At 41.0% G+C, this 27,549-nt stretch overlaps 1 protein-coding gene across 1 annotated transcript in view; it reads right to left on the reverse strand.

The window, feature by feature from the left end:
* Positions 1-27,549, reverse strand: part of LOC144523071 (carboxyl-terminal PDZ ligand of neuronal nitric oxide synthase protein-like) — a 202,004-nt gene that overhangs the window by 116,692 nt on the left and 57,763 nt on the right. Inside the window, exons 3-4 of the mRNA XM_078258373.1 lie at positions 10,035-10,127; positions 7,281-7,339 (exon numbers count right to left, since the gene is read on the reverse strand). Of these exons, the coding sequence (XP_078114499.1) occupies positions 7,281-7,339; positions 10,035-10,127 (152 nt within the window). The remainder of the gene's footprint in view (positions 1-7,280; positions 7,340-10,034; positions 10,128-27,549) is intronic.

Below are 27,549 nucleotides of genomic sequence, written 5' to 3' on the forward strand. Positions count from 1 at the left end.
TGAAAGAAAAACAAATAGATGTTAAGACCTGAACATCCTTATACATTTTATATATTGGAGTATCTGATGACTCGTGACCATGCAGTGTGTAGATGTATGGATTAATAATAACAAACAGATGGTATGAGCAGCCAAGGAGACATTTCCTCCCATATAAATTGAATCTCATCTCTGATGCAAATTATGGCAGCACAAAACTTCTCTATAGCAGATTTGGTCTTAAATTGTTAGAGATCATTTTTGCTCACTCTAATGGAAAATATACAAGGAGAACAGTGCCTAAGGGTGCATTCCATCATCTGCGGCAGCGTGCTGCACACTAAGTGTGAGTCAGGCTATTCAAAAAAATCATTTTCCAGGACATTTTCAATGTCAGAAAGAGTAATGTTTTCTTTTGTGGTAGTCCTAAAAAAGTGAGAGATTCTTTTGAGTTTTGGACATTATGGCCCATTTGAACAGCCACAAAGACGCACATGCATCCACATCTCAGATCTTTATAATCTCAGCAGGTTTCACTACTGCAGCATCGCCGTTTTTCACTTCCTCCGTCCGCCTTTTTCAAAGATTCTCTATCTAATTTTTCAGCTACAACTGTATTAGTAGAGACCTGTTGAGTGCAATGTGCATGACGGCCAAATAAATGTTCTTTAAACAATAATACTAATAATCAAAATCGCAGGTGTTTCAGACAACAAAAGTGTTTGATTTAGCAGTAAGCTGTAGCAGATTGCTGTAATTGTGCAGCACCATGTCTACTCTCAGGTTGCATGTGGCTGCAAATGACCTAAGTAACTCATCCATTCAAACAAATCCCTGATGATAAAGACACATTAGGCTCCTATTCAAGGCAAAGAACAGCTGTGAGCAACTAGGAGCACTAGATTCTTCTCGTTGCAATGGATCAATCGAGGTGTTTTCAGACACTGATCTGTGCGTTCTCTGCAGGTGAAGACGTGTATCATTCAGGTAACCAGTAAAAGGAGCTACTATATGATTTCCTTCTCTATACTTTCTGTTGTTGCCATGGTTACACAAGCTGCGGTGGCAAGTTGTAAAAAGTTTACAAAGCATAAACTCAGACGGCAGCGTTAAAGAACAAGCAGCAGCCACTCTATTTACATTGTAAACAAAGCATTTCATTTCAAATATTTTACCTTTTTAAAGATTATTTTTGTGGGCTTTTCCACTTTTAATGGACAGGACAGCTAGGTGAGAAAGAGGTCGGATTCGAACCCTGGATCTCTGCGTCGAGGCATGAACCTTTATGTTTTTGTGCGCCTGCTCTACCCACTGAGCCAACCCGGCCACAAACTATTATACAATTTTAACAACCTGAGAAGGCAAATTGACTCTTTGGCTGAACTATTTACAGCTCACATCAACACTAAAGCCACAACCTGTGACTTGGGGTCACATGGGTACATGGGTAGACATTGCATCATTTTAAGGTGTTACAAGGCAAAACATTACCAGTGATTTACAGGACTATTTTAATATTGACATAACACAGGCTGTGGCTCAAGTTGAGATTGTGGATTATCACTCCACACCAGGCTTTGCAAAAAAAAAACATCACAGGATCCACACCAACACCATAATCTACAACAGTTCCACTCTTTGGAAGAGACATAATATGAATGCTTTGATTAGACAGTAGTGTGACGTCACTGACAGCTGAAAGCAGCTGTGAATCAAACACTCATATGCGTTGGAGCACAGTGTAGGCACACAGCAGACAATGGACGAGCATCATGACAAGGGCCCTCACTTCAGACTGTAGCCAGTAAATACTAGTGAAGCCTACTCGTTCAAGCTTCACTTATACTGGGCGTCATCAGCTCTTCTCATTATGGAGTGTTTGCCACTTCTGCAAGAGGAGCACACTGGTTTGCAACGTGACTTCATGGCCATTTGAGAGCTGCCACAGTTCTCTTTGTCAGTATCGTTTTTTGAACTGTCTTCTTGGATTAATGGCGTTCAGATGGGATAGGGACGGTTACATCCCGTACCGCTACAGCAGACACAGACCTGCCTTCTGTGACGGCGATTCAACATTGTTGGAGCAGGTAGTGGTGACCGTATAAATGTTTTATATAAATGTCAGGACTGTACCTGATACTGAAAAGTTGTCAACCGTCTTCTAGTTCGCTTGCCTGTGTCCATGTGGCTTTTATTTATAGGACAGAACATAAATCATTCAATTGTGTTTGCACACTTGTGACTGTCTGGATGAATATGTATGTGTGTACATGGTTCTACGAAGCACTTCTTGTGTATTCTTGCACATATGTTAATATTTGCACACAAATGTGTTGTTGTTCTATCATTACGAGAAACACAGTTTTTGACCCACAGAGTGAAGTTATTGTGATATTTGGTTGACTTTTTCCCCCTTTCTCTTGTCTGCCTCAGATCCACAGCTAGAATCTGTGGAATAAATTAAATGTTAGTGGAATATCACCACCAGAGCCGGAGCTTGTCAACCGGAAAGCCAGGCAACTGCTTGGGGCCCAAGGCCAAGACTTTACTCCACTCCAACCCCCTCCCCCTTAAACAAACAAATGACTTCTTGCAATGACATCTGAAGCAACCTGATCTCACAGAATTGCGTGAAATGAACACGGCCCCTTAACTCAAAATCTGTGGCAGTTTCACAGAATCACAAAACATTCCGCGATGGGCCCACGGAAGAATTCCGTTAAATAAACACGGCCCCTTAAGTTAAGGAAAAGGTCATGGGTGGGCTTACGGTTCAGTGACACGCGGGAAGAACTGGACGGTTGGGTTTAGGAAAAGAAGAAAGCGACTTTAGGAAACGTGACATTTGGGACACAAACCCCGGTCTCCTGGGTGAAAGTCCTGCGTTTTGACCCATTCACCCTCCCAACGCGGAATTTCGGCCTTATATACTACCGTAGTCGCTTCTAATGCTACGTCATCTTCTCATTGACTTTACATTGGCATTGTTTTCCGTGGTGGCCACACCACGTAATGCGCTGGTAGCAGTTCGTGATCATTTCACAGAATTTTGTGAGACCAGGCTGTCTGAAGGGACCCCATTCCCGTCAAAGCATGATACAATTTTTTTCAATTGAAAGTCAAAGGAAAATGAAGAGGAGTTATCCTTCTGGGAGTAAAAAAAAAGAAAAGAGAAAAAATAAGGATGAGAAGGAAGAAAAAAAAGCAAGACAGTGGTGGGTAGAGCAGCTAATAAAGATGAAGTTAACAGTAACTGTCTTGAGTGCTGTCATTCAACCTTAACTATGGGGGAGACATTTAAATAACTTTAGCTAGCAAGCATTAACGTTAGACAAATGGCGTTTATTCTTTCACGTTTTTTGTTAGTTAACCTAGCTAGTGGAACTGGAGACTCCAGCCTGGAGTGCGGGTCCGTCTAGCTCCGTCCCAGGAGAGAATTCCAGGACTGAGTCTCATTTCAAAATGTGCTCTACTGAGGTCTTCAGATCTGGAGGACATAGTGTCAGCATTTGCCACTGAGGTCCATAAGCAGCATTTGTAGAGTTTATAACATAATGGTGACGAACTCTGGTTTTGAGGGGCTCCCTAGGAATTCTTCCCTAGGGCCACAACAGACCCTAGAAACGCCACTGATCACCACAAGCGTCCTCAGACATGTTTACAAGTAAATGCTGTATCCAAGGTGGTGGACACCCTCATTGGAAGTGAGCCAGCTGCTCCAGCTAGAAAGCAGCTGAAGATGAAAAGGAATGCACAGAAGAAATGCAAAGTGCTCAGCTAAATCTTCCCAAATGACATAGGCCTCCAGCCGCAGTGAATCTGAAAAACCCACACTTTTAAAACATTTAAAACAGCTTGAAGTGCATTTGAAAAGCTAGATATGAATATGTATCGTTTTAACTTATGAAGCGCATTCATTCAAATGGTTCAATTACCAAAAGGTTACATTCACACCATATTTTCTCGCACGGGGATTTCCAGTGGCCGAGGAAAGCCTTCTAATTTACACTTTAATGATATGAGGCACACGTGCTAAATCTTTCGCCCATTTACATTTACAGGCTAATCTCTCTTCTCCTGTATAACTAGTCAGCACACGGCACAGGGTCAGTTTTACTAATAAAATTAGAATGCACGATGCTCAAGCTGAGACATAAACTGCACTCCTTGCATTCTGATAACACATTAACTCCCAGTGTAACTGTGAAAGAAGCCAAGGACATAGCTATCACAGTACTGTCCCAACTGTCTGGTTAGGAAGTGAGCTGTGGGAAGTATACAGCTATCATGTATGCTAAATCATGTATTCATGTAAGAATGTGGGCAATTATTAATTGAATTTAATCAGTCAAGGCCACCAGAGGATACACTGACTGATAACAGAACAATGTCAAGAGACTGGATGCTTCTCGCATCTGGTATGACTCAGGGTGGGACACTTCTACTTAGTTAACACCTGCCTCTGGCTGTTTTGTATTGGAATGGGGCAAGGATGTATCCAACCCGTTCTCTTTCCCAACTCGTAAAATACTGAGGCTTGGTCAGTGGCTCTTAGTGTCAGATACCGACGCCCTTTAGCGTCTGTATGGAACGCACCGGGCATAGCAGCAGCTCGACAGTGGCGCTGTAAGATGACATAGTATTAAGAGCGACAACGGTAGCAAGATATATGAAAGACCAAAAATATGCATAAGGAGGTTGGTTGGGGTGGTGGATGGGTCAAACAACACAGGACTTTCACTCAGGAGACCGGGGATTGTGTCCCGTTCTTATCCTGCGTGTCACTGAAATGTACATTTTGTAACCCCACCCACCATCTTTTCCTAAACCTAACTGTACTGTTCTTGTGCCGGATGTCAGTTAAACGTACGTACTCAAGTCACATGAAGCTGAAGTGCAACTTCACATTTTAGATGTTGAGTCTATTTATTCTGGTGTAACAAGAACATTCTGGACTGCCGATGGAAAATGTAACAAATAACAAAACAAAAAAAAAATGGACATGTTCACATTCTTGAACTTATTACTTGTCCTGAAGAATCCAGAGTACAAAGTGCTCTGCGACATTGTGCCTGTGGCCTAAATTGAGGTACTGTACATGACACAGCCCGGCTGAACCAGGCAGCCTATGTCAATGCCCGTTCTAGATTGATTTTTTTTAATTAAACCAATACCTGTTTTCTGAAAAAGCGTGCTTCATCAATGGTTTTTATTTTAAAGGAGGAAGATACTTTAGAAAAAAAGCATATATTGCTGGACGCGGTCGAGACCAACTAGAATATTTGATGAGTCCAATAGCCCAGCCCAAGACAAGTCAGAGTCCAAATACCAAAGTGTCCAAGACAAGTCTGAGACAATAGAAAAGCGCCCCGAGTCCGGACTACAGCCCTGTCGAAAAGTGACGCCAAGAGTCCGGACCAAGCGCGTCAAAAGGTGACGCCAAAAGGCTAAACGCTAAAGAAGACTTTTTGCATCAACGCCAAAGGCACCTGAAAAAAACATTATCTTGTGCTCTATGACTGTTTAGCAGCCTGAATGTAGAATAAAAGGTTGTTTTTGTTATCTACACATTTTGTTCTGTCTGTAATATTAAGAACTGTGCACAAGGCTCAGATGAGCAGGACAAGCTAAGGCATATCCAACCAAAAACTAAATCTTTCAGAATTTCTAAGCTCAGGGATGCTTACACAAACAGCCCGGCAAAATCCATCTTTCTGACAGAATCACTTCCAAAAGCTGAAGCTCCAACTGGGCTCCTGGACGCAGAGCTGTGCCCGCCTGGGAGTGTGTGTGTGTGTGTGTGTGTGTGTGTGTGTGTGTGTGAGAGAGTGTGAGTGTGAGAGAGTGTGAGTGTGAGTGTGAGAGAGAGAGAGAGAGAGAGAGAGAGAGAGAGAGAGAGAGAGAGAGAAGGGTACAGAGAAAAAGACGATACCCAGTGAGGTGCAACAGAGTGTATGGATGTCACTCCACGCGCACACACACACACACAATCCATAATTCTGTCCCCATGTCTCTCCATTGATTACATTCATTCCGTTTTCACTAAGAGAACAAACCTGGTCATGCACAGAAGCCTTAATTCTGATCTTGAGCTGAACCAGGGTTTGTTAACTTTTTGAAGCCTTTTGAAGATATTCACACTATAGGATTCAATTTTCAGTCTTACATTACCTTCTTGTTAGCCATTTTATGCAGCCTACAGTTAAACATGTCTCCATATTGAGAATATCTGTCATTTATGTAATTTTTTTTTTTTTAAATGTAGGTAAGTGATAACACACCATTTGTCATTTGACACAAGCACATCATGAGATCCCTAGTCAATATCCTCGATGTTCCACTTCCGGGATCGCTCAGGTGCCACAGGTAATTCATTGTAGGTCAATGTATTTACACCGATGTCCGTTACCTTCCGCTTTCTTTGTGTTGTAATTTTAAACTCCGGTGGCTCCTCAGATCTCTGCAGGGTAAATCCAGACAGCTAGCTAGACTATCTGTCCAATCTGAGTTTTCTGTTGCACGACTAAAACAACTTTTGAACGTACACGTTCCACCAAAACCAGTTCCCTCCAGAGGCTATTTTCAGAAGTACTGTTGCTCCGTCCGGGCGCTTAGCAAGACTATTGTGATTGGTTTAAAGAAATGCCAATAAACCAGAGCACGTTTTTCTCCCATCCTGAATGCTGTGTGGACTAGCCAGACCCTCCTAAGCAGCGCTGTGGAGGAAGGTCTCGCAAAGAAAGTCTATGAGATCCCACACCCAAACCTAACCAAGATGTAGATGCATTATTGAAATACATTTTTCAAAATTGCCTTCATTGCAGCTTCTTGCCTTTTCTCAAAATGCAATATTAAAAGAAATGATTGCATTGTTCATAATGAATAAAAAAAAAAAAACACATCTCTGACTCACCCACAGTTTGCGGTCTGTACTCCGTGTTATCAGTGGTCCTCTACTCTCCCAGATACCACGTTTATGCGGCAACATTTCGTAATAACTCATCTATTTTTCGTTTCATCTCTGTGCAGCTTTGTCCTGAAGTCAGTAAAAGTTATCATCAACGCGCTACAATATCCTTCTTTCTCCAAAATGTCAACGCTTGCAGGGAAAGAGACAAAAGATTTCCTCAGTAGCCACAGTGCATTTAATCAAGTTTGGATTCAAATTAGTTTTGAGAAGGCCAAATGAGCCATAAGGACTGAAGGCATTAGAATAAGAAAAATAAAATAAAGTAGCATTTCCAGTTGAGCTACCTAGAAAGAAAATGTTATGTACAAAATAAACTTTGTGGCCAGCTGACCTGTAAATGGGATCCTGCATCACCATCATCTTGCTCTCATCCCACATCCACTCCTTCTTCTGTGGAAACAAAAACAAAAGTGTAAGTTCACACATTCAACTACTGAACGCATAACCTAAGGACCGGAGGAGGGGAAACCTCTCCATTTTTGAGGCATTTATTTACATTTTTGCTTTTGTCTGTCCATTTGTTTAAACCTATTTCCAGTTTAATGTCACAATCAAAATGTCAACACATGAGCACACAGGAATAATTCCTATTGATTTCTATCTTCACAGAGCTTTGTTGACTGAATCAAGTCAATCACTACCATCTCCGGTCTTTTGTTGCCCCTGACGCGCTCAGAGATGTAAATAGATTACGTCACACTTGACATTTCAGCGTTCAGGCCAGGGAGCCAGAGACAAGAAAACAGGTGGAGAAAAAAAATGTTTTAATCGACCGGCCTTTCTTTCCAGACAGTTAATTTGCCATTGAGCCTCCGACGATGGCTTTAATATTTACCTCATCAGCCAATACAACACAGAAGGGACGTTCATTTAAATCACTTCCATCACATCTTCTCTCTCTCTTGGTTTGTTTTGAGACACGAAAAGTAGCTTCCTAGATGGCTTCCTGGACGACATTAATTCATCTTTTTTTCCTTTTTTTTTTTAAAAGGGACCAAAGTACAGCCAGAGCTGCTCTTAATAGACATGAGGATAATAGAGTTGCAAAGTGGAAGGAAACACTATCTTCAACGGAGAATGTTATGCTTTAGATGACAGATGGCTGAACTACAATACCCATGAGCCGCAGCTGTCAGATAGGGTAATATTATATTAAAGATGCCCTGATACCGATACCAGCATCAGATGAGCCTCCGATACGGCCTAAAATGCTGGTATCGGCAAGTACTGGAGTCTATGCACCGACCCAGTACTTTGTAATTGAGCCCTGAATCAAATCTACTTCATAGCAGTTTATTTATGTTCTTTTTCCATTATGACTGACCGTCAAACTGGACTGTAAAAGAAAGTTCTAAGGCGTTCATTGTTTATTGTTCAGTGTTTGTTCATATTTCACAAAACGTTTAACCTGAGCCAGACAGAACAAAAATGATAGAAATCATAACACATCCATACAGGGATCGTAGTATACAGCTGTTAAAACATGTTAAAATATATGACACACTGGTACTGGATTGGTACTCTGTATCGGCCAATACACAAGTTCAGGAATCACTAATGGGAAGCAAAAAATGGACCATCTTTATATTATATTATAGTAATATTCCACATATTCTCAAATGTATGTACCATCCACACACAAAAGAAGGTGCACACTTTATTTGTGTAATGAATAGGCGGCTCCTTAGAAGACCATTTAGACACCTTAATTAAGCCTCCTTTTAATGACACACTTTTGTATATCTTCAATGCACATCTGCCTGCAATTACATCTGCCATTTTTGTTCTTCCTACCAACATGCAGGCTGGTAAAACAATTCCATAACAGTCTCTGGCCCTGCACATACTGCAAAGATTCATCGATTAGTAGTAAACTATTAAATGAATCGGCAACTATGTTGAGAGTCGATCAATCGGTTTGAGTCATTTTTTAATGAAAAAAGTAAGAATTATCTGATTCCTGCTTGTTAAATGTGACTATTTTCTAGTTTCTATGACAGGAAACTGAATACCTTTGAGTGGTGGACAAAACAAGACATTTTAGGACGTCATCTTGGCCTTTGGGAAACACTGATTACCTTTTTTCACCTTTTTTTGACATTTTATAGACCAAACAATTAATCGATTAATCAAGGAAATAATCGACAGATCAATGGAAATAATCGTTAGCTACAGCCCTAGTTGACAATTTGTTATATTAAATATATTATATACATTTTAGAGGAGTAGAGTCCAGCAGAGCAGCCTGGAACCTTGAAAAACAGCGAATGGTTTCCAGTCCAGATTGAATGAAGTGAGATGAAAAAAACTGACGGCATGACTAAGTGATTTTGTTGCTTTGTTTCCATCCACCTGTCAGACTCCCTGTGGTTCTCGGGAGCTGAAGTCGACCGAAGTCTGTCTCCGTGGATTACAGCTGTCAGCTCACCTGGAAACACAGACCCACTGGTCTCAGCACTCCCTTCCTCCAGTTTCTTCAGGTCTTCTCTTCGCTCTTTTGACTCGCTCCGCTCTTTTCATTCCGTCTCTTTACTCTTTCGGCACCTGCGCCTCTTTCCTCCCACATCTTCCCCCATACTTTCGATTCCTCTCAGGCCCTTTGTCCTCCCTCACAAAAATGTCTCCATTCTCACCTCTGCCTGACATCTAATCAAGACGAGGATCGATCCCCACCTCCTGCCACATGCAGGATGCAGGAAATGGATCTGGACTGGTGCCCGTTTTAGCACAAAGAAAAAGCCACAGTGTGATTGAAACTGAATATGTTTAAGGTCTACACGTGCAACACAGTCAAGTAAAATAACTGTACAAGTTGCAAGGCTGTAACATTTTCTTAAAAGGGAAGACCCCTAAACCCCCCACCAAGTATTTGCACTTAAGTCTTCCACAAACCTAGGGAAACACCGGTAGGGACTACAGACCAGCAGGTCTAAGTCCAGGGCAGACCAGGAATGGAGTGTGGACTGGTAGATTGGAGATGTGCCCTTAAGCAAGGCACTGAACACCCAACTGCTCGGAGATTATGGCAGCCCACAAGAAAACCTTATGGAGGATAGATTTAACGACAATAAAAAGGGTCACTCACTTTTTTCTTTTTCCTCAAGGCGACTTTCACGCCGTCTACAGACACCACGATGTTGACCTTTTTCTTCTTGATGTTTTTCACCTTGAACTCATACTGCAGAGAGAAGACAGACAGACAGACAGAGATGTATTCATATTTGGAGGGATCAAGGTAGACAGTGTGACATTGTAACAGCCTCTCAAATATTTGAAGATGAGTCAGTCATTGTTTGAGGAGTCATGTCTGGAGGCAGAAAAAGAAAAAAAAAACACGATATAGCTATCGGACGGTATCAGACTATGAGGAAAAGAAATGGCCATTTACATATTTTTGTTCACTGTTTCAAACACAGCTCTTTGTGATGAACAAAGAATTTGCAACATCCATGTTAACATGTGGTTAAAGCCACGGTATTCTCTGTGTTAAAGGGGACTGTTACACCAACAGATGACCAGGGACAATGTGAGGTTTTCTTTCTGTTCCCATCAGAAAGTGAGCAGTGAGTGAGTCAGAAATACTGAGTTTCTGTAGCTTAAAAACATCCAAACACGAAAGACCTTCAAGGTCACCCATGGATACAATGACATCATTTGAAAAACTGAAAAAGATATATATATTTTTTTTAAATCCTGTCCGTAGTCACTAATTTCACTGTTATGTAGTATCATCTGTACATCCCTGTGATCAGTTCCCATTGTGTGCAACCTCACAGAGACATTTATGAACTCACTTTTGTTTAAAGGTCCCATGACATGCTGCTTTTTGGATGCTTTTATATAGGCCTTAGTGGTCCCCTAATACTGTATCTGAAGTCTCTTTTATATAGGCCTTAGTGGTCCCCTAATACTGTATCTGAAGTCTCTTTTATATAGGCCTTAGTGGTCCCCTAATACTGTATCTGAAGTCTCTTTTATATAGACCTTATTGGTCCTCTAATACTGTATCTGAAGTCTCTTTTATATAGGCCTCAGTGGTCCCCTAATACTGTATCTGAAGTCTCTTTTATATAGGCCTTAGTGGTCCCCTAATACTGTATCTGAAGTCTTTTTTATATAGACCTTAGTGGTCCCCTAATACTGTATTTGAAGTCTCTTTTATATAGACCTTAGTGGTCCCCTAATACTGTATCTGAAGTCTCTTTTATATAGACCTTAGTGGTCCCCTAATTCTGTATCTGAAGTGTCTTCCCGAAATTCAGCCTTGGTGCAGAATTACAGCCACTAGAGCCAGTCCCACAATGAGCTTTCCTTAGGATGTGGATTTCTGTGTCTGTAGCTTTAAATGCTATTGAGGAGGAGAGGGGGGTGGGGCAAGGTGGAGAGTGGGGGTGTGGCCTTGACCAACTGCCAGGCTTCGCTTGTTTGCAAGCCATGATGTCTCTCTTTCTCATGGACGGGCCAAATTCTCTGGGCGGGCAAAGCAGAGAAAGGGGAGGTAACCTTGCTTCTTATGACGTCATAAGGAGAAGATTCCAGATCGGCCCATCTGAGCTTTCATTTTCTCAAAGGCAGAGCAGGATACCCAGGGCTCGGTTTACACCTATCACCATTTCTAGCCACTGGGGGAAAATATGAATCACGATTTTGTAGCTTAGAATTGATAATCACAATTCTCTGCCTCTCACAAAGTGTAATGTTTATTGCACACATGAACCGTGACAAAACAAAACAAATTGGCAGTACCAAACATAGATTTGTTTTTGGCACCTATAGCACACTGCGCATCACCACAAGCCTGTAAACATAGAGGCTTCAATGAATAAAGAAAATACAGTAAATACTGGCCATTTAAGTGACATATAACACATTGAACTAAATATGGCCCTGATACAGGCTCTATCTGAACTCCTTGAACATGTCTTTACATAATTAAAACATGTTAATGTCAATGTCAAATGCTTTCAATAAATTAATTGAAGGAGGAAAAAAAACCAAAACAAAACAAAATTAAATCGCGAACAGGGGTCATAGCATTTCACGCTATGACCGTTAAAATAGACATTTTAGACTATTACATGCCCAGCATTATATGCCAGCTGTCTGTACTTGACGGTTGTGCGTTGACACAAAAATATATTTCAACAAACGGTGGCGTGTTCCTTTAAGCAAGGCACTTTACCCTGACCAAGAGCCAGGGTGAGGCTGCTTCGTGAGGAAAAAGTCCACCATTAGAATGACTGTAAGTCGTTATATATATATATATGCAAACAAAAGATACAGCTAGTTGACTTCGTACCTCCCTCCCCCACAATCCTCTGCATGCTGAGTGTATTCTGGATGAGTGGGATGTAACTGAGTTGTATAGAACCGCCTGTCACGGTAGCCTGCAGAGACATAAGATCCAAGTACCGTCTGTATGTCTATTTCTGTGTATCAGCGCTAGTTGGTGTTTCCTGCTGGGTGATGCCTTTCTTATGGTTCTGAAATGTGGTCATTAATGCTTCACTAGCCTGCAATTGTACGCAGAAAAGCAACTGGAATGAGTCAGAGTCATAAAGCCTTCCACGCTGAGATGCTGCAAGGTTCACTTTGTTTGTTCAGATGCTCGTGGGAAATCTGCTCGGTGCAAGGAAGGGAGGAGAAATCAAGACTTGACAAGACGGCAAGAAAACGGCAACGGCAGTAAGACAGTGCTCTGTTCAGACAAGCTGTCAAGTTGTCTTACTTCAAATCCTCCAACAACACTAAAAACAACTTTTAGTTGACCGATGCCACCAAAGGTTTTCTGTTTAAGATAGTTCTATTCAAGAAAAGTTTCTGGCAGCACTGGTTGCACAACATCTGCAATGTCGTACATTGCTGCTACAACCAACACGACCGATAGTGGTTATCACTTTCTTTGTCTGCAGTGAATCACTTCTAAATCAAATCTGAATGGAGATGCTTTTTTTTAATGTTATCTGTCATGTTCTCACACCCACCTGCTGTCAATCAATTGGTAGTCTTGCATTGCCAGACCTTCTTTCTGGCTAGTCCACACAACATTCTGGGCTGGGAGAAAAACGTGCTCTGGTTTATCGGCATTTCTTTAAACCAATCACAATAGTCTTGGGAGGCGCTAAGCGCCGGACAGAGCAATGGTGCCGCTGCAAAATAGTCTGTCTTGTGGCGATGATGAGATTGACGACCCGGCTTTTGTTGTTGACGAGAGGTGAGAAACTTTTTGTGAACTTTTCTTTTTTTTTTATGTCGTATATAAAGACAAAATCAAAAGTACTCAAAAACGGTCAAAATAACAATAACAAGACTCCGAAGGGTTAACAACAACAAGTGCAGTTCTTCAAATGTGGAGACTGTGAACAATTAACAAAAAACTGGTTTCTTAATTAAGTATCCTTTAGTGTTAAAAGTGAAAAAGAAGAAGCACTTAGCAGTTCACAGCAAGCAAAAGAAGTGCCGCTCAGGTAAAATTACAAAAGCATAATGCATGTAATCAAATGGCCAAGGCTGACAAAATCCAACTCAAATTATTCATAACCGAGAAGCTGGAAGGCATATTTTATCTTATATTACGTATTCTTGCTTGAAAAAGATAATAATCAAGTAATAATTTCAGCTCTAGATAGTGTAGGAAGATTGTTTATGTACCTGAAGGACATCTGTGCTTACATTCAAAATGTATTTTAATGAATATAGGAAAAGTCTTTCTTTAGCATGTATTTAAATGATAGTCACAATAGTTCAGATTTCCAGATTTTCAAATTGCTTTTTTCAAAAAGAAAAACATTGCTAGTTCTGACCCGATTACTATACATTTGCTATAATTTTATTTGGAGTATTGCATAGATCATATAGTGAAGATCATATAGTCACATTACAATACCTCACAATCACACACACACACACACACACACACCCCACATCCCACATCCCAGTATGATGATGATTAATAATACGCATTTAATACAAGAAAAGTGCACAGTGCCCATTAAAAATGCATACATTAAACAGCAACAACACAAACAAGCTAACACAAGAAAAGCCAATACAGCAGAAATGATAATGATTTTCATTTCAGCATGCAATTACAGTTTGTATACTCAGGGTTTCTACAGCTTTCACCAAGTCAAATTAAAGACTTTTTAAGACCATTATGAATGAAATTTAAGACCTATTATCACATCAAAAAAAAAAGTCAGATGTGGCCGGGTTGTCTCAGTTGGTAGAGCATGCGCACATATACTGAGAGGTTTATGCCTCGACGCAGAGGTCCAGGTTTGGAATCCGACCTGTGACAATTTCCTGCATGTGCCCCCAAACAATTCACCTCATTGGCATTTTAGGACTGGGGTCTAGATTGGCTGCAATATAAGTTGCATGTTGGTCTCCTTTGTAGTCCTAATACAGCAAATTATATTTGGACTAGCAACAGAAAGAACTACAACACCACAGAGTAAAAAAAAATTAAATAAATAAAAAAACGTTCTAAAGCGCTGCGGGAACATTAGTATTAGAGGTAGCGTTACATAGACCTAGGAAAATTAAGACCTGTTAAAACTTTTAGACTTTTTAAGACCCCGCGGAAACCCTGATACTGATGAGGAGAAGGACTTCTTGTTCTCTTTAGACTAGTGGACTGTAATAATTATGATTTACTTTGCACAGCACTTACCTCCATTATCTACAGGGAACAAAGGGTCACTATTGTCTTGCTACAACAAAGAATATGCTGGAAACAGACAGCATATTATTTCAACCACTTTACTCAACAGCCTGTGGATACCTTCAACACACGCAGAAAACAGAAAACACACGCACGCACACACCTACACACTCCAGTTCATAGACTATTTTCATGAGGCGATATAGAGAAAGCTGAAGCACTTTGAGCAATATTCTCAAGTCTCAAAGTGCATGAATGTTTACGTGTCTGAGATTTATGAGTGGCTTATTGGGCGTGTTGTAATCTGCTGTAATGTTGACTGTGGTGTGCCTGATGGATTGCATGATTGACATCCACGGAGATGATAACAGCTGCAATTGAACAAATTTTATGCAGGGTTTGGCTGGCCCTGTGTATGCAGCATAATATGACAGAAAGCACTTAACTCTAATAAGTCTGTCAATTCCTGTTTCATATGGCCCCATCATTGAATCCACATCAACCACACAGCTCACACTCTCCTTACTGTTTCAGTTCCCATTCCAAGAAACAGCAGCGATACGATTTCTAATATCATGGCTGCATCTGTCTGTATTATATTAGGATGTGAATGCATGTCATTAAAACACAGAAATGGCTGCACTTGAGGGAATCGCACAGGCATTTATTTTATATAACTGGCAAATATTCAGTCGGACTTTTCCCCCAAAAGCAGCACCTCTACACCAGATGCGCTTTTTTATTTGTTTTTATTTTTTATTTTTACTTTTAATTAGCACAGATAACAGCTCACAACACAGTTTAGGTCATTTAGGATAACCCTTAATGTCTCTGCTAGATGATCCTCCTGAATATGTACCTAAAATGCTATTAAATGTGTCCATTTGTCAAAACATTTGTCATTTCAGCTGCAGCCTCAATCAGATTGAAGTCCTCTGCACATTAAGTCCTTTATTTTTTCTATAAAATTGTAAAGCATTACAAATAAATACAACCTGAAGTGCACTATGTTTACACAACTCCCCAGCTGTGGTCCACCATAAATGGTTTCAGAACACTCCCAATATTCTGCATTTTTTACAACCAACAAAAGGAGGTGAACTATATTCATGAATGAGAGAAACATGAAGTTTATAGGTGTGTGTGTGTGTGTGTGTGTGTGTGTTCTTGTTTAACTATATTCGTGGGGTCCAAAAACCAGGGAATACAGTATACTTGTGGGGTCTGCACAGCCTTGTGGGGCCCAAAATGCTGGAGCCCACAAGGTTAAAGGGCTGTTTGATGGTTAAGACTTGGTTTTAGGATTAGGGTTAGAATTAGGTTATGGTTAGGGTGAGGGTTAGGGTTAGGCATTTAGTTGTGATGGTTAAGGTTAGGGTAAGGGGCTAGGGAATGCATTATGTCAATGATGGGTCCCCACAAAGATAGGGAAACAAACCTGTGTGTGTGTGTGTGTGTGTGTGTGTGTGTGTGTCATTCTAACAGCTGTTGCTCAGGATCAACTGGACCGTATTTTGCGATGTAAGTGTCTAGTAGTTTTATTCTGGATCTCATAAAGTAGTATTACTTCTTTAATGTGTTCCATTTGTTTTTTTGGGCTCCCAACATCAAAAAATAAATCTTCTAAGTGACTCAGCAGCTCCGATATCAGATTATGAAACTCACCCTACTCCTGCACTTTTGTTTCCATCAGGAATGGCAATTACCACTGCTCGGTGTGCAAACTCCTAAAGGATAGCAAATGTGCTCGGAGAAGTAAAATGCTGTGTGATGTAGAGCTGAAATTATTAGTGGTGCTACACAACCACAAAAACTAATACATTTTCATAATCACTTCAGTAATACATCACATAAAGATACCAAACATCTGCCGTTAAAAAGTAAATTTTTGTTTGTTTGTTTTTTTTACTGCGATATTAGTGAGTTGAAGATATCCCAGTAAATTGCGATACTCATTTGTCATTATTTTGTACAATTTTACACCTTTGGAAACTTGACTGATCATTCTAGGCTTTGGCCAACACCATCCACAGGGGAAGGCTGTCAATTTTTTTTTTGGACAAATTAATTGACTATAAAAAAGCGTTGTTAGAGGCAGCTCTACAGGTAATATTTACTTTTTACATTTGACAATAATATAAATTGGCATATAATTAGGAACACAATAAACCACACTAATGACAGAGGGTCGCATGTAAAGCTGCTCTCGTGCGATCAGGTATTTATTCCTGTTTGGCGGCTCTGGGTTACAGTTAACAGGATTTGCGTACGTGCAGCAATTCGGAGAGCACTTCAGTATACCAAAAACAGTGACAGGATATTAGCGTACATGTAAGCAAAGTGAAATGAAAAGAAATGAATAGGCTAATCCATCATGCAAAAAAAAAAAAAAAGTCAGGCTAACATTTGCAGCCGTTGTTTCCTAAAGGTCCTGTCCTCCGGTTTCCAGTATAATTCATCATTTTTGCAACAAAGATGTCAATGCACCGACACACCTCAGCCAGCGGTGCTATTTACATTCACAGAAATATCAGCCAGGAGAGCACAATAAAAGTCTGCATTTCTTCTGATGAATGTAAGGGGAGCAAAATCAAAGAGTGTCTCACACACACACACAGAGTACACTGCTGAGGTCAACTAACAGCAGTCAATGAACACTCTACAATGATCTCGGCAGGGCAGAAGAGACCGTGTTTGCTGAGGTAAAGGGCACCTGGTCTGCTGTTAAACAAGATATTTATTTAGCTCATCGACAAAGGCCTTTCTGAGATGATTATGGCGTTGTTGCTGTCCAACATCTTTTATAAAAGTGAACACAGAGCCACTGGCAGCAGGTCCAGCAGCCAGTCCTCCTCTGTCTTCACGTGCAAAGACAGACACACACGGCCAAGAAGCTCCACTTTGCCCAACACATTCTCACTCCCAGTGCGTCAAAAAGCGACTAGTGCCTTTGGCGTTTGTTATTGACGCAAAAAGTCTCCTTTAGCGTCTAGCCCTTTGGTAATATTTAGACGCGCTTGGTTGGGACCCTTGGCGTCACTTTTTGACGCTGTGGGTTGAGACATACGTTTTATTGACATGCGGCACAAGAACGGCAAAAGATGGGGTTACAAAATGTACATTTCACTGACACAGATAAGAACGGGACATGAACCCTGGTCTCCTGGGTGATAGTCCTGTGTTGGTCCACCCGTCCGCCAACCCAACCAACCTCCTTACACAGATTTTCGGTTTTTAATACTACTCGTTACCGTTGTCGCTCTTATTACTTCTTCATTTTACAGCGACAGCTATTGCTATGCCTGGTGCTTTCCATACAGACGCCAAAGGGCGATTTTTGCGTCGGTATCTGACGGTGAGAGCCACTGACCAAGCCCAACGCTTGGTCAAGTTGGGAATTAAAACCGTTTGCATTGCCACATTCCAATTTGGTCAAAACTAGTAGCATTTTAAGCAGCAAGTTTTCTCCCTGGCCAATCAGGAGCACAGATCCTTGAAATACATGATGTCTCTACTCCAGAAAGAGGAAAAAAGAATAAGGAACGAGGGCTGTGAAGTGTTAAAGACAGAGGAAAGAGACCCAAAGAGCGAGGAGGAGAGATGCGGGAGGGAGAAGCAATGATTTAGTGAGAATATGAAGTTTAATTAACAGCTCAGATCATTAAGCTCATAATTACACAAACTGAAAGCAAAGCTCTCTTAAATGTGCAAACTGTCATGTTGTCATTAAGTGCTTGATGAACTGAAATGCATGTGGTTTTAACATTCATAGAGCACCTGAAGTCACTGCTCATAGTTATGACTATTTTCACCCGCATTTCTACAGGAAGATGATTTTTTTTCTCCCTCTTCTCTCTGCAATTCAAACTGCATGCATCATCAGTCGTCCAGCCAGTGAAATATTCATTTTAAGGTCGCTGGACTCCCGATCCATTTTACAACATTAGATCAGTAAAAGGATCTCTGTAAGAGCTAATGATCTGTTAATAACTTATGGCATATCTCATATGGCTTACATTGTTACTGAGGGGCTCATTTCACCGGTCTTCTTGTTAAACTAAAAGTTTACTATTGAAGTACATCCTTTACTGAACTCTTTCCAATTATTTTTTATTTGAACCTCATTTTACAACAACAGACACAACACCCATGAAAGTTGGAGTTCTTAAACGCTATAAGCTCTGAACTGTTACATCCCCTTTAGTGTGTGCTTGGATGGACCCCCAGAATATAACAGCATTATGGTTTAGAGTCAGTGATTTACCTGTACAGTACCTGTATAGGTCCAGGTATATCAGATCTTCCATAGCTATGAATTTATTTGAATCTGTTCCTATTGGTTGCAAAAAAAATTTAAATAAATAAACAACCCATGTTTGCATTTTCCTGACGAACGCTCTCATGGTCAGCAGCCATGGCAATGAAGAAAGAAACCAGAGACTGCCATTCACCTTCCTATCAACAGTCAGTGTTACTTTTAGTCTATATCCACTGCGTTTCACTTCCGGGGTTACTCCGTTGTCGGCGAAAATCCCGCTGGATTTCACTTATTTAGGCGGCATATCCGTTGCCTTTGGCTTCCTTTGTGTTGGTGTTCTAAACTCTGGTGGATTTCTGAGGACTATGGTTAGCTGCTCCTCAGATCTCTGCAGGGTAAATCCAGACAGCTAGCTAGACCATCTGTCCAATCTGAGTTTTCTGTTGCACGAGTAAAACAACTTTTGAACGTGCAAATGTTCCACCAAAACAAGTTCCTCCCGAGGCTATTTTGCAGGAGCGCCATTGCTCCGAGATGATTGTGACTGGTTTAAAGAAATGCCAATAAACCAGAGCACATTTTTCTCCCATCCCAGAATGCTGTGTGGACTAACCAGACCCCCCTCCGTAGCGCCGTGGAGGAAGGGCTGGCAATGCAAGACTAAGTTACTTTTACCCATGCAATCATTCTCTTATCTTAACCAAGTGGGTTTAGTTGCATAAAGACCTTAACTATGGAGATGGCAGATCAGAAAATGCTCATTTCAGTCATTTTTGCAACACTCAAATGGTTCGTACACTTATACTATTTTGTCTTTTACTATTTTGCAAGACGACTTGTTGACAGAAACTCAGAGTGAGAATAAAACTGAAGTACATCAACTAGGGGTGTACGATTCAGAAAATGTCACGATTCGATTCAATATCGTTTTACGATACAAAAACGATTCTCGATTCAAAAAAACGATTCACAGTATGTAAATGTAGATACTTTTCCCATGTGATTGCAGTAGACATACAATTTAAAAGAAACACAACTAATTAAATGTAGTTTGATTTTATTTTATATGTCTTCATACAGAAATAAAGAATTACAGAAAGAACTAAAAACTGCAAAAGTGCCAAGCTTTGTCCAGCTTTCAAATACATTTAATTCAAGTATAAAACTGTTAAATAAAAAGAGCTTTACATTTAGCTTTAAAGTCCTGTACTCAGATCAAACAAAAAATACTGCTAAATGTGGTATAAGGAGTACTTCAGCTACCAGGTTGACTGTTGAAATGTGAACCTGACTGGGCACATTGAACTTCCTAAAATTAGGCCCTTTCTTTGTAGAACTGTGGCAACTACAGTCCATTCAACAGAACTTTTGTGATGTGTCAGAATCACATAATGGATACACATTTAGGTGTGTGTGTGTGTGTGTGTGTGTGTGTGTGTGTGTGTGTGTGTGTGTGTGTAACCAGTTCATAGTCCATCACTGGCTGGAATCTGTACATTCTTTCACAGAAGTTGATCTATGTGTTTTGGAGTGGGCATGCTCCGCTGTGCAGTTACGATGTCTCCGGCAGTCGAGAACACTCTCTCTGACGTAACAGTGGGAGTTTAGAGCATTGAAAGAGAGTGCGTTGGTTGACAGGCACGGTACGTTAGGTTGTTGTTGTTCGTCCACGTCCTTAATGTTAATCTCTGGGTGATGCCGTACCATGTGAGTTCTCAAGTTTGTGGTGTTTCCAAAATACTTAACTTTCGCTTTGCAAAGCCCGCATATAGCATGATTCCTATCAAGTTCCGTCTTCCCCTCAAGGTTATAAAAGCCGAAATGTGTCCCAACTCGCCTTCGATGAGGATGGAGCAGGTTGAATAATTATTTCTGTGAGGTTTGCCATTGTTTGCGCCGACTGAACTACTTCTGCTGCACTCGTTCTTCTTCTGATTATTATTATTATTATTTTTTGGAATTCTATGAATCGATTTTGAATAGGTAGAGCTTGAATCTCGATTCGAATTCGAATAGATTTTCAAGACAATATATCTCCAACACCTTGCCCAAGCGAAGAGCCAGAGGAAGAAGGAGAAACCAACAATCAGAGCTGTTAGAGGACGAGCCGGGCCTCTGCAGCTAGAATATAAAAGGCTTATTCTCTCTGTTCTTCACCACAAGAAGAAACTAGAGCACTCCTCTCTTCTTTAGTTCAGTTTTAGTTAGAAAGTAAGACCTGAGCTGTCACCAAGAATTAGGAAACTGATGTGTTTGTAACAGTGGGTCCTGTAAGTTTCAGCATCCCTGATAACATCATAACCACAAGAGAGAAAACCCACCCTCGATCCTGAGGTCTTAGCTAACTATAGACCTATATCTAACCTTTCTCTCCAAGATCCTTGAGAGAGTAGTCGCTAATCAGTTAATGGACTTTTTACATAGGAATAGTCTATTTAAGGACTTTCAGTCAGGATTTAGAAAGCATCATAGCATAGAGACGGCACTGGTGAAAATGACTAACAACCTTCTAATGGCTGCTGACAAAGGACTTGTCTCCATACTTGTCTTATTAGATCTTAGTGCTGCATTTGACACTATTGACCACACCACATTTAGTCGGAATTAAAGGAATCGCGCTAAGCTGGTTTAAGTCCTATTTCTCTGATCAATCTCAATTTGTTAATATCAACGATAAATCCTCTAATTACGCTACAGTTAGCCATGGCGTTCCTCAAGGCTCAGTGCTTGGACCAATTCTTTTCTCCTTGTATATGCTTCCTCTAGGCAATATTATTAGGAAACATTCAATTAACTTTCACTGCTATGCAGATGACACCCAATTATACTTGTCAATTAAGTCAGACAAAACCAGTCAGTTAGCTAAACTTCATGTGTGCATTAAAGATATAAAAACGTGGATGACCTACAATTTTCTGATGTTAAACTCAAACAAAACTGAAGTTATTGTGTTGGGCTCCAAACACCTCCAAACTTCATTATCTAAAGATATAGCTATTCTGGATGTTATTGCTCTGGCCTCCAGCACTACTGTCAGAAATCTAGGAGTTATTTTTGATCAGGATTTATCCTTCAATGCCCATCTAAAACAAACCTCAAGAGCAGCCTTTTTTCATCTTTGTAAATTAGGGATATCATGTTGCAAAACGATGCTGAAAAACTAGTTCATGCATTTGTTACTTCTAGACTGGACTACTGTAATTCCTTACTATCAGGATATTCAAATAAATTCCTTAGGACTCTCCAGCTGATCCAGAATGCTGCAGCACGTGTTCTGACAAGAACTAAGAAAAGAGATCATATTTCTCCTGTATTAGCTTCTCTGCATTGGCTTCCTGTAAAATCCAGGATTGAATTTAAAATCCTTCTCCTGACCTATGCTCTAAACGGTCAAGCACCTACATATCTTGAAGAGCTCTTAGTACCTTATTGTCCCACTAGAGCACTACGCTTCCAGAATTCAGAGCTTCTTGTGGTTCCTAGAGTCTCTAAAAGTAGGATGGGAGCAAGAGCCTTCAGCTATCAAGCTCCTCTCCTGTGGAACCAGCTCCCGGTCTGGGTTCGAGAGGCAGACACCATCACCATATTTAAGAATAAACTGAAAACACTCCTCTTTGATAAAGCTTATAGTTAGGGAGCGAATAGAGTAGAGGAAGGCAGGCCGATACAGCCCGGACAAGGTTGGGGAGAGTTCTAGCCCGATCAGGCACCTCTCTTTGGCCTGCCTCTCTTAGTTATGCTAGTTATGCTATTCTAGTTCTAGACTACGGGGGAAGTTCCTTCCTTCCTGTGATAAACCGAGCTGCTCTCTCCTCTCTCTTTCCATCTGTTTCCATTTGTGTGCATCCTAGTTTACTCCCCGGAGTCCTTATGTTTCTTTTCCCGCCCAGAATATTCCCTTGGATTAGGGTGGCACCACGATCTTGGTTGGAGCTGTCAGTGTGGTCCAACGCTCTGCAATGCCCTGCAGTGTCCGGCGATGCTCTGCAGTGTCCGGCTGCGTCCTGCCAAGTGTCTGCGTCTTGCTACGCCCACCCATGCTGTGCTGTATCATGCTACATTCTGTAACGCCCTTCAGTGCCCTGTTATGACATGAACTACTACGACTACCATTTGTAGTCACTGTTCCATTATCTTTGTGACTATTATTGCCACATTGCACACAGCACACCCCCAACCGGCACCGTCAGACACCGCCTACCAAGAGCCTGGGTCTGTCCGAGTTTTTCCTCGCCACTGTCGCATTAGCCACTGCTAATGATTGCTCTTGGGGGAATTACTGGAATTGTTGGGTCTTTGTAAATTGAAGGCTACCGTAGCTGTAATACGTACTTTAAACTGCGTGGTGCGATAGAGTTGATTGCATTATATGATCTCAATGCTAGATGGGAGAAATTCCTACACATTGGACCTTTAATGGGATTACAGCGTTTTTCTACTACCAAAGGAACAGCCGGTGTTGTATATCCACTCATGTATGAAGAGCATCTGCATCTTCTGATTAGACCACACTTCACAAGTCAGTCTCCAGTTCTCCCCTTTTTCACAACAACACATTTCACTTCTTCTTGGCAACCACAACGCTTTCATCACTTTCTCTCTCCTATACACCAACCCCCTTGAATTCTCGTTTTCCATTCAACCATTCATCTTAATCTTATTTTTATTTTTTTTACTGCTGGTCGTTCTAGTGGATCTGTGCATGTTAATTTCTCCTCTCTAACCACTGTCATTTTTTACTCCCATTCCCACGGGCATATTGATAGAGCATGTGCCACTCTCTCCGGCTTCATCATATTTTTTTTCTTCTCTATTCTGCGCTCACTGGCTCCTCACGCTGTCTTCCCCCTCCCCTCTCTTATATTTTCTTTCCACATCACCCTCTGCCACTCCCCACTACCCTTTTCTCCACAGACTGGTGGCTGATTCAATCTCAAGCAGTGTTGTTTATGAAAAGGCATTTCATTTTCCCAAACCATTTGTGTTTAGGACACAGGGTCCATCATGTTTTATCAATCTCAGCGATGTAGCACTGTCTTTGAACCAAAGCCAGCATTTTCCAATTGAATATGTGTTGGAATGCACAGTAACAGGCAGCACACACACAAACCCATACGAAAGTACAAATTGGCCTGTACATTAAGCATCTGCCAAGAAAAGCCATATACGACTATATTATAAGAAACAATTTAAAATCACATTGTTTATACAAAAACAAGGAGCTATGAAAAGGCAATAGAGTCAACAAATCTGTGAAAACTGGGCCAGTCCATCTGCTGAGGAAGATCATGGGATACGATCAAAATCTCCAGAGCAGCTACTAAGGCCACGTTCAGACTGCAGGCCTTAATGCTCAATTCCGATTTTATTGCCAGATTTGATTTTTTTTACTGACTGTTCACATTATTTTTATTAAATGTGGCACGCATCAGACTCAAGTATGAACTGGACACGGCCTTAAAGTGACCCGCATGTGCAAAAGAGTAATACAACGTCACGTGCAGCACCCTGTTTAAATGCCTATCAAAATAAACCCCTGGAAGTATTAAGAAAACCAAGGAGATGTAATTATTATGTCGCGCTACTAGCTACCTCTAGCTACTAGCCGATAGCCGGCAGTTTGGGAACAGAGACGGTAATAACGTTGCATCCATGTTACAGCAGCACACAAACATGCAAAAGATTACAAATAAAAATATTACAGTGCAAATCCGCCATCATAATAGCAATGTGCCAAGGTACAAACGCGCCTGGCTTTTAAAGGAAATGAGAGATGACACTCTGATTGGTTTATTGCATGTTACGCCCAAAACACACCTATGAATTAATGAAGACACTAAGTACAACTCGTTTAAACAATGCGCTGTCAAACTAGCAAAAGTGGATTTGGATACGCCCTAAACGCACCTGTGCCATGCGCTTCACGCCGTGCGCTTAGCTCGTTAAAATAGGGCCCTAGTACTTGCATACATGGCCACGAACAGATCAGGCCCAGCTTACATCCAGGACATGGTCAAATCCTACACCCCAGCACGTCCACTCCGCTCTGCATCAGCCAACCTGCTTGCTGCCCCCTCACAGCAAGGGACAACTAACCGTTCAACGAAATCCCGACTGTTCGTTGTCCTGGCTCCTAAATGGTGGAATGAGCTCCCTATTGACATCAGGACGGCCGAAAGCCTACACATCTTCCCCCGCAGCCTAAAACACATCTATTCCGACTCCACCTTCGTTAATAAAAAAACACTTTCTTTTGGCTCTTTGTACTTTAGCTTATTTAAAGCTAATATACTTGCACTTACTTCTTGTTGTCTGGAGTTTGTACCTTCAAGGTTGAAAGCACTTAATTGGAAGTCGCTTTGGACAAAAGCGCCAGATAAATGACATGTAATGTAATGTAAATGTTAACACATGGCTTCATTTCATGCCTTTGGGCATGTGATGCAAAGTTGATTAAAATTAAAGTTGTTGCTGTAGGCTCTCAAAGCCGAGTTACGAGTCTGACAGTGGTAGTTTATAGTAATGAGATGTCAGTTGCTTTATTCTTCTAGAAACCTGTTCACTGAATTCTCGAGCACATTTTTTGTCGCACAAAAACACCCCATCAAGACTAACCATAAACAGTTTTCTCTTTGCTAAGTAAAGAAGCTAATTTGGTCCCACATGCAACACTACTACATGAAAAGCAACATTTGGGAGTGCATCCATTTAAAAAGGCATTTCAACATCTGGACCCTCTCCAGTATTAAAAAATTCAACTTCTGAAAGGAAGTTAAGTCTTGATAAATGAGACTTTCCCAGGCTGTTGGCACAGTTTGTGTCCTATAGGAAAGAAGGGAAATATATTTTTCTGTCTGCTGTCACAGCATTAATGCATAGTTAAAGACCTTCTCCTCTGACACTTTCTCACTGTCTTCCCTTCACACTTAGATTAGATTCTGCCTCCCGACTGACCGATCTCTTTTCTTTCTCTCCATCTGTTCCATCTGAGGTCATACATCTATGCCCATGTTGGATGGATTCGTACATAGAGATAGATAAGCTTCAAAGACGGAGATGGAGAGATTCCCGTCAGCCCGATCAATACAGACATGTCTAAAGATGACGATATATATGAGCCAGTGTTTCCTTTAGGATTTTTTTGTTGCAGTGGGGGCGGGTCTGTCCGAACAACCTACACTTAGAACGAACCCACCGCGGTGACGTTTTTGGTGGAGCTGTTCGTTTAATAGTCGACCTGGAAGAAAGCGAACGTTGACAATAAACTACATCAACACAACAGTATGTGGAGTTAAACTGGACAGGCCCAGTAACCTCTGAATAGTTCTACTTGTTGTTAAATTGCAATGTGAGCGGCAGGACAATTTAAAAAGGCAACCGCGACTACATTTTTTGTACAGCCCTATTTCTGATACCGTGGTGGCAGAAATTTTGTCATGGTGGGCCGCCACTACAAAATCAACATAGAGGAAACACTGAGATCAGCTTTACATAAGAAATCTCTTTAGCTCATCTGTCTTCTACCTTTGTTACTATGGGTGAAGCGAAGTTCAGATAGTGGATTTTTAATCAATACACTACTTGTTTGTTGGAAGGTGAAACATCTTCCAGACAAAAGTATTGTATGATGATGGATCCCAGGAAGACTATCAAAGGCATGGATACATGAAAGCGAGCCGCTAAGGTCATTTTCGAGCCTTTCCATCAGTCTTTCTCATCAGCTTCTACCTTTTCGCTATCAGTTTTCCTCCACCTCTAGTCGTAAGAGCGGGAGGGGGGAGGACATGAGTTGCAGAGGCTTTTCTTTGCTCTTATTGAACCATGTCAGAGGAGAAATCCTTAGCTTCCCCAAAAGGATACAGAGACAAACTCAATTTAGAGGCAGTTGGTGTATCAATAAATCACTTCTGGTACGCTTTCATTCTCAGGGCCCTGCTGTATAATAGCTGAAGTGACTAATAGCCCTAATTGGTTAGACAGAGTACGGCCTTCTTTCATTCACAATTTGATTTTCTTTGATGATGAACATGTCAAATGAAAGTGTAAACACTGATTAAGTCAAAACAAGACCATAGTTTGTATTGTACTGCTCTCTACGATAGGGCACAGCAGGCTAGGAACGTTATATTTGTTTTATCAGAAATTATTTATGGAACTTAACTTAAACTCTAACTCTAATCACAGCCAACTGAAGCCCCAACCCCCTTTGTTATTGTTGCTTTTGTATCAATGGATCTCTGATTTCAGACAGGGGTCAACAAATGTGACGTGAACATGTTGGTTGAAAAACTGCATCTCTGAAAGAGTCCTTTTAAAAGGGTCTTAAAGATGCAGTGGATGGCAAATTCTAATCATACTAAAAGACTTGTTAATGTTAAAGCTATATGTCCCATGCAAGAAGTCAGCATTTTCACCAGTTTATGAGAAGACAAGAAAATAAGGCGCAGCATCGTTTCTGTAGTGCAATGTATAACTTGTATCACAGAACAGTATGGTGATAAAAATTAAAGATCAGGCTTTAAGGTTAAGGACTGACTGATTAGTTTGCAATATGTAACACTATCTCAGGTGTTGTTTGTTAGTGTGTAGTACTATGTAGTTAGCTGATGCTCCTTGGCCTTGGGAGCTGGGTTAGTAATGCAGGCAGTAAACTAGTCAGCCAAGGCTGCAAACATT

Source organism: Sander vitreus, chromosome 9 (assembly GCF_031162955.1).
Source record: "Sander vitreus isolate 19-12246 chromosome 9, sanVit1, whole genome shotgun sequence".
Lineage (NCBI taxonomy): Eukaryota > Metazoa > Chordata > Actinopteri > Perciformes > Percidae > Sander > Sander vitreus.